The sequence below is a fragment of the Cebus imitator genome, unplaced genomic scaffold (genome assembly GCF_001604975.1).
Source record: "Cebus imitator isolate Cc_AM_T3 unplaced genomic scaffold, Cebus_imitator-1.0 Scaffold56, whole genome shotgun sequence".
NCBI lineage: Eukaryota > Metazoa > Chordata > Mammalia > Primates > Cebidae > Cebus > Cebus imitator.
Window position 1 is genome coordinate 883423 of NW_016107371.1, and position 12767 is coordinate 896189.

At 42.3% G+C, this 12767-nt stretch overlaps 1 protein-coding gene across 5 annotated transcripts in view; it reads right to left on the reverse strand.

Moving 5' to 3' along the window:
* The window catches only part of NCALD (neurocalcin delta), a 446431-nt gene that overhangs the window by 10111 nt on the left and 423553 nt on the right, over positions 1 to 12767 (reverse strand). For all 5 annotated transcript variants that reach the window (XM_017528902.1, XM_017528903.2, XM_037738648.1 and 2 more), the window contains one exon: positions 7545 to 7650. In XM_017528902.1, coding sequence (XP_017384391.1) covers positions 7545 to 7650 — 106 coding nt within the window. The remainder of the gene's footprint in view (positions 1 to 7544; positions 7651 to 12767) is intronic.

The following is a 12767-nucleotide window of genomic DNA, read 5'->3' on the forward strand; positions in this document are numbered from 1 at the left end:
CGGCACAGCAGCGCTGGCCGAAACAGCCGCGCTGGTGACCGTGGAGCTCCTCTGCCTGGGAATTTCCTAGTCAGTGGGCAATAAAAACACGGCGTCCACTCACCCTCTGCGCTTTCACTGGGAGCTGCAATCCTGAGCTGTTCCTAAACGGCCATCTTGGATCCTCCCCCCTGGGTTTGTTTTTTTCCTGTAAATCTGTTTTAGTTCTTTGTAGATTCTGAATATTAGCCCTTTGTCAGATGGGTAGATTGCAAAAATGTTTTCCCATTCTGTTGGTTGCTGGTTCCCTTTAATGATTGTTTCTTTTGCTGTACAGGAGCTCTGGAGTTTAATTAGGTCCCATTTGTCTATTTTGGCTTTTGTTTTCAATGCTTTTGGTGTTTTAGTCATGAAGTCCTTGCCTATGCCTATGTCCTGAATGGTTTTGCCTAGGTTTTCTTCTAGGGTTTTTATGGTGTTAGGTCTTATGTTTAAGTCTTTAATCCAGCTGGAATTAATTTTAGTGTAAGGTGTCAGGAAGGGGTCCACTTTCTGCTTTCTACACACTGCTAGCCAGTTTTCCCAATACCATTTATTAAATAGGGAATCCTTTCCCACATTGCTTGTTTTTGTCAGATTTGTCAAAGATCAGATTGTTGTAGATGTGTGGCATTGCCTCCAAGGCCTCTGTTCTGTTCCATGAGTCTGTATGTCTGTTTTGGTATCAGTACCATGCTGCTTTGATTACTGTAGCTTTGTAGTATAGTTTCAAATCAGGTAGCGTGATGCCTCCAGCTCTGTTCTTTTTGCTTAGGATTGTCTTCGCTATGCGGGCTGTCTTTTGGTTCCATATGAAGTTTAAGGTGGTTTTTTCCAGTTCTGTAGAAGGTCATTGGTAGCTTGATGGAGATAGCATTGAATCTATAAATTCCTTTGGGCAGTATGGCCATTTTCATCATATTGATTCTTAGTAACCATGAGCATGGAATGTTTCTCCGTCTGTTTGTGTTCTCTCTTATTTCCTTGAGCAGTGGTTTGTAGTTCTCCTTGAAGAGGTCCTTTACATCCTTTGTTAGTTGTATTCCCAGGTATTTTATTCTCTTTGTAGCAATTGTGAATGGGAGTTTGCTCATGATTTGGCTCTCTGTGAGTCTGTTATTGGTGTATAGAAATGCTTGTGATTTCTGCACACTGATTTTGTATCCTGAGACTTTGCTGAAGTTGCTTATCGGGTTAAGGAGATTTTAGGCTGAGACGATAGGATCTTCTAAATATGCAATCATGTCATCTGCAAATAGAGACAATTTGACTTCCTCTTTTCCTAATTGAATATCCTTTATTTTTTTTTGCTTGCCTAATTGCTTTGGTTAGAACTTCCAACACTATATAGAATAGGAGTGGTGACAGAGGGCATCCTTGTGTAATGCCAGATTTCAAAGGGAATGCTCCCAGTTTTTGCCCATTCAGTATGATATTGGCTGTAGGTTTGTCTAAATAGCTTTTATTGTTTTGAGATATGTTCCTTCGATACCTAGTTGATTGAGTTTTAGCATAAAGGGCTGTTGAATGTTGTTGAAGGCTTTCTCTGCATCTATTGAGATAATCATGTGGTTTTTGTCTTTGGTTCTGTTTATGTGGTGGATTACATTTATAGACCTGCATGTGTTGAACCAGCCTTGCAACCCCAGAATGAAGCCTGCTTGATTATGGTGGATAAGCTTTTTATGTGCTATTGCAATCAGTTTGACAGTATTTTATTGAAGATTTTTGCATCTAGGTTCATCATGGATATTGGCCTGAAGTTTTCTTTTTTTGTTGAGTCTCTGCTGGGTTTTGGTATCAGGATTATGTTGGTTTCATAAAATGATTTGGGAAGGATTCCCTCTTTTGTATCGTTTGGAATAGTTTCAGAAGGAATGGTACCAGCTTCTCTTTGTACCTCTGGTAGAATTCAGCTGTGAACCCATCTGGGCCTGGACTTTTTTTTTGGTTAGTAGGCTATTAATTGCTGCCTCAACTTCAGCCCTTGTTATTGGTCTGTTCAAGGTTTCAACTTTTTCCTGGTTTAGGCCTGGGAGGGTGTAAGTGTCCAGGAATTTATCCATTTCTTCCAGGTTTACTGGTTTATGTGCATAGAGTTGTTTGTAGTAATCTCTGATTGTAGTTTGCATTTCTATGGAGTCAGTGGTGATATCCCCTTTATCATTTTTTATTGCATCTATTTGATTCTTCTCCCTTTTCTTTTTTATTAATCTGGCTAGAGGTCTATTTTGTTGATCTTTTCAAAAAAGTATCTCCTGAATTTACTGATTTTTTGAAGGGTTTTTTGTCTTTGTCTCCTTCAGTTCTGCTCTGATCTTAGTTATTTCTTGTCTTCTCCTAGCTTTCAAGTTTTTTTGATCTTGCTTCTCTATCTCTTTCAATTTTGAAGATAGGATGTCGATTTTAGATCCTTCCTTGATTCTCTGGTGGGCATTTATTGCTATAGATTTCCCTCTAGACACTGCTTTAAATGTGTCCCAGAGATTCTGGTACGTTATTTCTTCATTCTTGTTGATTTTAAAGAATGTCTTTATTTCTGCATCATTTCATTGTTTATCCAGTCCACATTCAGGAGCCAGTTCAGTTTCCATGAAGTTGTGCAGTTTGAGTTAGTTTCTTAATTCTGAGTTCTAACTTGATTGCACTGTGGTCTGAGAAACTGTTATGATTTCCATTCTTCTGCATTTGTTGAGGAGTGATTTACTTTCAATTATGTGGTCAATTTTAGAGTAGGTGCCATGAGGTGCTGTGAAGAATGTATATTCTGTGGAGTTGGGGTGGAGATTTCTGTAGATGTCTATTAGGTCCACTTGGTCCAGATCTGAGTACAAGTCTTGGATAGCATTGTTAGTTTTCTGTCTCGTTGATCTAGTATTGAGAGTGGAGTGTGAAAGTCTCCCACTATTATTGTGTAGGAGTCTAAGTCTCTTTGTAGGTCATTGAGAACTTGCTTTATGTACCTGGGTGCTCCTGTATTGGGTGCATACTTATTTGGAATCATTAGTTCTTCTTGATGCATTGATCCTTTTACCATTATGTAATTCCCTTCTTTGTCTCTTTTGGTCTTTGTTGGTTTAATGTCCATTTTATCAGAGACTAGAATTGCAACTCCTGCTTTTTTTTGCTCTCCATTTGCTTGGTAAATCTTCCTCCATCCCTTTATTTTGAGCCTATGTGTGTCCTTGCACATGAGATGGGTTTCCTGAATACAGCACAATGATGGGTTTTGACTTTTTATCCGATTTGCCTGTCTGTGTCTTTTGATTGGGGCATTTAGTCCATTTACATTTAAGGTTAATATTGTTATGTGTAAATATGATCCTGCCATTTTGATGCTAGTTGGATGTTTTACCCATTAGTTGACAAATTTTCTTCATTGTGTCGATGGTCTTTACCATTTGGTGCATTTTTGGAGTGGCTGGTAGTAGTTGTTTCTTTCCTTGTTTAGTGCTTCTTTCAGGAGCTCTTGTAAAGCAGGCCTGGTGGTGATGAAATTGCTTGTCCATAAAGGATTTTCTTTCTTCTTCGTTTATGAAGCTTAGTTTGGCTGAATATGAAATTCTAGGTTGAAAGTTCTTTTCTTTAAGGATGTTGAATATTGGTCCCCACTCTCTTCTGGCTTGTAGGGTTTCTGCTGAGAGATCTGCTGTGTGTCTGATGGGCTTCCCTTTGTGGGTAACCCAACCTTTCTCTCTTAGCATTTTCTCCTTCATTTCAACCCTGGTGAATCTGACAATTATGTGCCTTGGGATTGCTCTTCTTGAGGAATAGTTCTGTGGTGTTCTCTGTATTTCCTGGACTTCAGTGTTGGCCTGCCTTGCTAGGTTGGGGAAGTTCTGGATAATATCCTGAAGAGTGTTTTCCAAGATTCATTCTCTCTGTCACATTCAGGTACACCTGTCAAATGTAAATTAGGTCTTTTCACATAATCCCATATTTCTTGGAGGCTTTGTTCATTTCTTTTCACTGTTTTTTCTCTATTCTTGCCTTCTTGTTTTATTTCATTGAGTTGATCTTCAGTCTCTGATATCCTTTCTTCTGCTTGGTCAGTTCGGCTACTGAAACTTGTGTATGCTTCATGAAGTTTTCGTGCTGTGTTTTTCAGCTCCATCAAGTCATTTATATTCTTCTCTAAGCTGTTTATTCTAGTTAGCATCTCATCTAACCTTTTTTCTAGGTTCTTAGTTTCTTTGCATTGGGTTAGCACATGTTCTTTTAGCTCAGAGAAGTTTGTTATTACCCACCTTCTGAAGCCTGTTTCTGTCAATTCATCAGATTCATTCTCAATCCATCTTTGATCCCTAGCTGGTAAGGAGTTGTGATCCATTGGAGGAGGAGAGGCATTCTTGTTTTTGGTGTTTTCATCCTTTTTGCGCTGGTTTCTTCCCATCTTAGTGGCTTTATCTACCTGTGGTCTTTGTAGTTGCTGACTTTCAGATGGGGTCTCTGAGTGGACATCCTTTTTATTGATGTTGAAGCTATTTCTTTCTGCCTCTTAGTTTTCCTTCTAACAGTCAGGCCCCTCTGCTGCAGGACCACTGGAGGTGTACTCCAGACCCTGCTCACCTGGGGATCACCTGCGGGGGCTGCAGAACAGCAAGGGTTGCTGCCATTTTCTTCCTCTGCTATCCTCATCCCAGAAGGGTACTCACCAGATGTCCGTCTGAGCTCTCCTTTATGAGGTGTGTCTTTAGGTATATGGGGGTCAGGGAGCTGCTTGAGGAGACTGTCTGTCCCTTATAGGAGCTCAAGGGCTGTGCTAGAGTTCTGTTGTTCTGTGCAGAACTGCTGGGCAGTTACTTTTAAGTCTGCTGCAGCGGAACTCATAACTGCCTCTTCCCAGGTGCTCTGTCCTAGGAAGGTCGGCTTTACTTATAAGTTCCTGTCATGCTGCTGCCTTTTTCATAGATGCCCTGCCCCACACAGAGTATTCTAGTCACAGTTTGCCAGCAGGGGTGTTGCTGATCTGCCTCAGGCTCTGCCCAGCTGCTGTGTGAAATGCCTTAGTAGTGGGGGATGCCCTTCCCCCCACTGAGCTGGACCATCCTGGGTCCAGCAGCACTTGCTGCAAAACTCTCAATCCGCAGTGTTTCAGATTGCTTGTTTTGTGGGGGTGGTACCTGCCAAGGCTGATCGCCTGGCTCCCTGTCTCAGCCTCTTCCTTTCAGTTGAATGGGTGGCTCTGTCTCTCAGGCATTCCAGGAGCTAGTTGAAATAGCTGCCCAGACTTGTGTGAGTTTCTGTGCACCGACCCAGCACTCGCTGAACATGCTGCGCTGAAAACTTGTGGCACTCTTTGGCCCAGGAATCTCCTGGTCTGTGGGCAGTGAAAACTTGTTTTGAAATGCAGTGAGCACTCACCCTCTGCGCTGTTCCTATTCAGCCATCTTGGATCTCAAAATGCATTTATTATTTTTAATTTGCAGAGCTGATCCCCTCCAAGCTTTGCATTCTGGCCATTTTTTATGAGCCCTGCCCTGTCCACATCGTAGTTACAATGTTGATAACTTCTTCTGGCTTGGAATGGCACAAAGGAAAGTATAGGCATGGTCTCTGAAGACTTTGCAATGTCTCAGCGGTTGGCTCTGGGAGGTAGCAGCTGGAGGTAGCAGGGACAGACCTGGAGCTCAGCAGGACTCTGGCTTTCTCCGGTTAACTGTCTGCATGCTTCAGAGTTGGCTCCTAGGAGAAGTTGCCTGTGGGCCCAGATTTTTCTCTTCAAATCAGAGGCCAAAGGTTAGATTCCAAGAGTGTCAGGCAAGGGAAATCTAAGGGCAGGAGACTCTAGGTGAGGTCTGCTCTGCTCTAGGCAGGGAGGGGTGCAGGTGGCATCAATCCTGGGGTCCAGCAGCCAAGCACTGAGCTGAAGCACCCAGTCTCTTGGTTGGGCTAAGATTCCTCTGACAGCTGTGAACTTACAGCCCCTCTTTCTTCTTCCCTCTATGGCTCCCACCCACTCCCGTCACCCTAACCTTTGAAAATTTAATTTAATTTAATTTTAAACACAGGGGTTTTCCTTAGAAAGGCACAGGTCTTTAGCAGTGAGTTGAGTTCTGAGAACGGTAACTCAGTCAGGGCTCTGTGATCCCATAGCAGCAAAGTTCCAATGGAAAGCCCCTAATTCACTGCCTATGATCAACATGGAGTTAGGGCTTTATCCTACGACATCTGATCTTCTCCCATCCCATATCCCTATCCTGCAGAGGTGTCTGGACCTAGAGCACAGCACAAACCCATTGTGGTCCCTTGAACACCAGTAAAATCTGCAGTTTAACATCAGCAAGTTAATTAACTATTAAAATAACCCTGTGCTTGTTTCGTCACAACTATTCATTGTGAATCAAAGCAAATAAGGGGACACAGGATGGAATGGCATCTTTGTGTAGGCAACAAAGCAAGCAGATTGGCCTGTGCCACACAAATCCAGATTCGCAGGCAGCTATATCTGGGCAGGGGACAAAAAGAGACAGACGCTCTCTCTACTGCGAAGCCTTCTGCCGTTCTATAGATCAGTGCCAGGTGGGGTACGCAAGTGCATGTGCACATGGTTAACAAGAATTGCGGGGGGCCTCTGAACAGATCAGGTGAGCTGCTGATAACAGCAAGGGCTACAGATCCTGGCCCTGAGCTGAGCACTTTAAACTTGGGTATAACATTTAAATAGGGTTGCCAGATCTGGCAAACTAAATACAGGACTCCCCATTAACTTTGAATTTCAGATAAACAGCAAGTGACTTTTTTAGTTTGGCATACTAAAACTAAACAATTATTTTCTGTTTATCTGAAATTCAAAGATAATTTGGCCTTCTGTATTCTATCTGGCAATCTAAGATCTAAAATCCTTCTGTTCTTACATTTGAAATTCAACCCTCTTTTTCACTTTGTTGGGTTTGAATTGTGGGTGGCACCATCAGGGTGGGAACCTGCTGGGCGCCTTACTCCCTCACCACTACCCCTGGTACCCCAGTGACTGAGGGAGCCCACTTTCTCTTAGTGCATGCACAGGAGACCCCAACAAAACCCCTTTGTTATTCTGTTATTTTACCCAGATACCGAGAGCTTTCACTGCTTCAGTGAAAAACAGACAGCTTTCACTGTTTCAGTGGGAGTGAAAGTTGTCGGTATCTGGGTAGAGTAACAGAATAACAACCCTCTCTCCATTTTGATGAACTAGACTGCAGGGACCCAGCCTGCTGTGGCCTGGGCCTGTCCTGAGAATTGGTCTGTGCTAACAGTGGTTTCTCAGGTCCCTCCATTCTTGCCCCACGAGACCCATTCTATTTTCTTGGAGGTAGAAGATGACCTACAAGGAGGATAGAAAAGACTTGAAATAAGGCATTTCCCCCAATTCTGGGCTCAGCTCTCCTGTGGTCACCTGGCCCTCTCCCCTCCTACCCACCCAGCATCCTTGGAGGATGAGCCACTGGCATGAAGGGGCTCGAGCAGTATTTCCCAGTCTGGACTCCCCCCCATCCTTCTAGCAGCCCTCATCTGAGCAAAGCAGTGCAGCCCCCATTTCCTACCGTCTCTATTGGTGTCCATCTGGCGGAAGATCTTTTCTGTTCTTTTTTCTGGGGTTGACTCATCTTCAGGCATTTTCATTACGGAGGAAACCATCTTATAGATTGCCTGGGGACAGAAGCCACATGATGGTAAAACAGAAAGACAGTATGGCACACAATAGGCCTCTCATTAAGCCTCCCAAATGCAGGGGTGAATATGGAAGGGAATGTCCCCATCTGCATTGGACCTAGTCCTGTCCCTATTGATTGGTATAAGACATGGAGGTGCAGGTAGAAGAAGCCAGGCATGCAAAGCTTGTTCTCCTCCAGTGAGGACCTTCAGGAGGGACAACCAGCAGGAAGACCCACTAGACCCCTGTCTCCAGTGTTTTTTGTTTGTTTTTTGAGACAGAGTCTCATTCTGTCATCCAGGCTGGAGTGTAGTGGCACACTCATGGCTCACTGCAGGCTCCTTCTCATAGGCTCAAGAAATCCTCCCAATTTAGCCTCCTGAGTGGCTAGCACTACAAGTACACCCCACCACACCTTGCTAATTTCTTTCTGTAGCAATGAGATCTCACTATGTTGTCCAGGCTTGTCTTGAATTCCTGGGCTCAAGCTTCTCCTACCTCAGCCTCCCAAAGTGCTGGGATTACAGGCATGAGCCACCACTCCCAGCCGTCTCCACTGTTAATGTGCATACAAATCCCCTGGGAATCTTGTTAAAATGTAGAATCTGATTGGGTAGTGCCAGGGGATGAGGTGGGGTTGAGAGTCTGTTTTTCTAATGAGCTCCAGTGTGATGCTGCTGTTCTATGGACACTGCTTTGAGAAGCAAGGTCCCCACTTTGAGGAGCAAGGCTGAAGATGACGACTGTTCCTCTGGTCAGAGAGGCAAGTGGATGCCTATCATGGACCCTTGAGGGTCCACAATGACCCCCTCAAGGATGATAAACATGCAGCACTCTGTAAGTGCATGCCATGTCTTCCCCCAGGCAGACTTCCAGTCCATTCCAGTGCTTTCCCCTGTGTGTGGCCATGGTCTCATGGTCCTTCTCAGCAAGCTCCCAGGTGGTCCTGAGATGGAAGCCACCTGCCATCAGAGCTCTGAGTTATTACACAACCTCAGGCCTGAGCTAAACTGAGTACAGCTATGAGATATGATAGGCAAAAGAAGATTCTGTGGAAAGAGTTTTATAAGCACTACTGAAACTATCACTCCACTTTCCATGACCTCCACATGGGACTCAGTAAGGGCCCAAAGGCCTTTGTGGTCAAAGGTAGTTTTATTTGGGAAGAGAAAAAGAAAGTCATTTTTTTATTCCCAGATCATGACTTTGCTAATCAGAGTCACTTTGGGCATCTTAGCCCTGGGGACAAGTTTTAGAAAAAACAGATTTTGCCAGGGAGTAGGAAGAAAATTCCAGAAAGTGCTGTATCTCTAGGGACAGCAAGGCAGGTGGAGAGGACAGAGAAAGGGAGGCAGCTACGGGGAGTCGCCTCCAGATGGGAAAGGCAAGAGCAGAAAAAGACATTGAAATTTTAACCAAGCTGCTTTACAGTCTTGCTCAGGACCAGCCCTGCCAGAAGTCCCTAACATGTTCTGGATAAAGTGGGGTAAGTTTTCTTATCTCAGTCAAAATAAGAATGAAAATGGACTCACTCAGTGTGCTGGCCCTTAGGCTGATCCCGTCCCTCAGGCATGTCTCTGGACAGGCTCCCAGAGTCTGTCTCAAACCCACCCAATGTGCCTACTGAACTCCAGAGCCTTCCATCATCTTTCCTTCTTCTACTGTTATGTGTAATCTCCCTCCCTCTGAGCTAGCAAAGGGTTCTACCCCAACCTCTCCTGTATCACTTCATTCCATTTACCCTGAGTTGTTACCCAGGATGTTCTCCTTTTAGATGTGAGGGTGGCAATCACATCTGGCTATTTTTTGAACCCCAGAGAGTGCCTAACATAGGGTCTTGAATAAAGTCAACCTCACTTAGTTTACAGAATTCATTCAAGAATAACTGTCCGCAAGTTGGCCTCTCTCATTCTTTTTCCTTTCTCACTTTTCTTCTGCTCTGCTCCTCTTTGTAAAGTTCTCCTTTATCCTTTTATGTTTTTTCCAGTTTCCTCTTTTCTTTTCTCCCCCCCTCTTCATATAATTAAACATATTCATGTGAAACCCCTTAAAGATTTTTAATGTGTCAAAAGCTTTGAGCTTTTGCCTTAGAAATCATGCAAATCCACTCACCATTGCAGACGATCTCAGAGGTTTGGGGATTTAGCAGCCGATCCACAGACCCCAGGTTATGGAAATCCCTCCTCTTAGGTGACCGCCTCTTCATGCATCCACTCACTCAGTCATTCATCAAATATGCATAAACAACTACTGTGTACCAGTAGTTGTTTTACTGACCTAAACCTTTCCCTCATGGGTTTTGCTGTGAACTGAGGCAGACATTAGTAAAATAAAGAAATAACATAAAACCATTGTTGAAAAAAGTGCTAGAAAGGAGGGTGCATGGCTTCTGCAACGATACAGTGGGAGAGTTAGGCTTTGCCAGAAGGGTTAGGGTAGGCTTCTCTGAGGACTGACGATTGAGCAAAGACACAAAGCACAGGGCTTAAAGAAGTCAAGAGTGAGGGAAACACCATGTGGAAGCCCAGGGTGGGAGCATGGCAAGGAGGTCACAGAGTGTGGGGGCATATGGTACAGGAAGTGGCTCTAAAGCAACCAGGGACAGACCACTGAGGCCTCACAGATGATGTTTACAGATCTGTATTTCTCCAATGAGAAACAAAAGATGGAAGTGACATTAAATTTGATTTTCCTTTTCATGTTCATTTCCCAAATTTACCTCTGTTCCCTTCCTTATTTGCAGCCAGTGGTGTTCAGAGAATTGAAAACTAGTCATTTGCAATGTACCAGAATCTCTGGGACATAGCTAAAGCAGTGTTAAGGGGGAAATTTATAGCACTAAAGGCCCACATCAGAAAGCTAGAAGGATCTCAAATCAACACCCTGATGTCACAATTAAAAGAGCTAGAGAAGCAAGAGCAAACAAATCCAAAAGCTAGCAGAAGACAAGAAATAACTGAGATTAGAGCAAAACTAAAGGAAACAGAGACACAAAAAATCCCTCCAAAAAAATCAATGTATCCAGGAACTGTTTTTTTTTTTTTTTGAAAAAATTAACAAAATAGACCACTAGCTAGACTAATAAGAAAAAAGAGAAGAATCAAATAAACACAATAAAAAATGATAAAGGGGATATCACCACTGACCCCACAGAAATATAAACTACCACCAGAGAATACTATAAACACCTCTATGCAAATAAACTAGAAAATCAAGAAGAAATGTATAAATTCCAAGACACCCTCCCAAGATTGAACTAAGAAAAAGCTGAATCCCTGAATAGACCAAGAACAAGTTCTGAAATTTAGGCAGTAATTAATAGACTACCAACCAAAAAAAGCCTAGGACCAGATGGATGCACAGCCAGATTCTACCAGAGGTACAAAGAGGAGCTAGTGCCATTCCTTCTGAAACTATTCCAAACAATTGAAAAGGAAGGACTCCTCCCTAACTCACTTGATGAGGCCAGTATCATTTTGATACCAAAATCTGAGAGATACACAACAAAAAAAGAAAACTTCAGGCCAGTATCCTTAATGAATATTCATGCAAAAATCCTCAACAAAATACTGGAAAACCAAATCCAGTAGCACATCAAACAGCTTATCCACCACAATCAAATTGGCTTCATCCCTGGGATGCAAGACTGGTTTAACATATGCAAATCAATAAATGTAATCCATCATATAAACAGAATCAATGACAAAAACCACATGATCATCTCAATAGATCAGAAAAGCCCTTTGATAAAATTCAACATCCCTTCATGATAAAAATTCTCAACAAACTATGTATTGATGGAATATATCTTAAAATAATAAGAACTATTTATGACAAACCCACAGCCAATATCATACTGAATGGGCAAAAGCTGGAAGCATTCCCTTTGAAAACCAGCACAAGACAAGGATGCCCTCTCTCATCACACCTATTCAACATAGTATTGGAAATTCTGGCCAGGGCAATCAGGCAAGAGAAAGAAAGAAAAGGTATTCAAATAGGAAGAGAAGAAGTCAAATTTTCTCTGTTTGCATGACATGATTTTATATTTAGAAAACCCCATCATCTCCTCAGCCCCAAAACTCCTTAAGCTGATAAGCAACTTCAGCAAAGTCTCAAGATACAACATCAATGTGCAAAAATTACAAGCATTCCTATACACTAACAATAGACAAGCAGAGATCCAAATCATAAATGAATTCCCATTCACAATTGCTACAAAGAGAATAAAATACCTAGGAACATTGCTAACAAGTGACATGAAAGACCTCTTTAAGGAGAATTACAAATCACTGCTCAAGGAAATAAGGATACAAACAAGTGAAAAAAAAAAAATTCCATCCTCATGAACAGGAAGAATCAGTATCATGAAAATAGCCATACTGGCCAAAGTAATTTAAAGATTCAATGCTATTTCCATCAAACTACCATTGACATTCTTCACACAACCAGAAAAAAACTACTTTAAATTTCATGTGGAACCAAAAAAGAGCCCATATAGCCAAGACGATCCTAAGCAAAAAGAACAAAGCTGGAGACATCATACCACCTGACTTCAAACTATATTACAAGGCTACAGTAACCAAAACAGCATGGTACTGGTACCAAAACAGATATATAGACCAATGGAACAGAACAGAGACCTCAGAAATAACACCACATATCTATAACCATCTGATCTTTGACAAACCAGACACAAACAAGCAATGGGGAAAGGATTCCCTATTTAATAAATGATGCTGGAAAACTGGCTAGACATATGCAGAAAACTGAAACTGCACCCCTTCCTTACACTAACAAAAATCAACTCAAGATGGATTAAAGACTTAAATATAAAACCTCAAATCATAAAAATCCTAGAAGAAAACTTAGGCAATACCATTCAGGACATAGGTATGGGCATAGACTTCATGATAAAAATGCCAAAAGCAACAAAAGCCAAAATTGACAAATGGAATCTAATTAAACCAAAGAGCTTCTCCACAGCAAAATAAACTATCATCACAGTGAACAGACAACCTGCAGAATGGGATAAAATTTTTGCAATCTACCCATCTGACAAAGGTCTAGTATTCAGAATCTACGAGGAACTTAAATTTACAAGAATTTACAT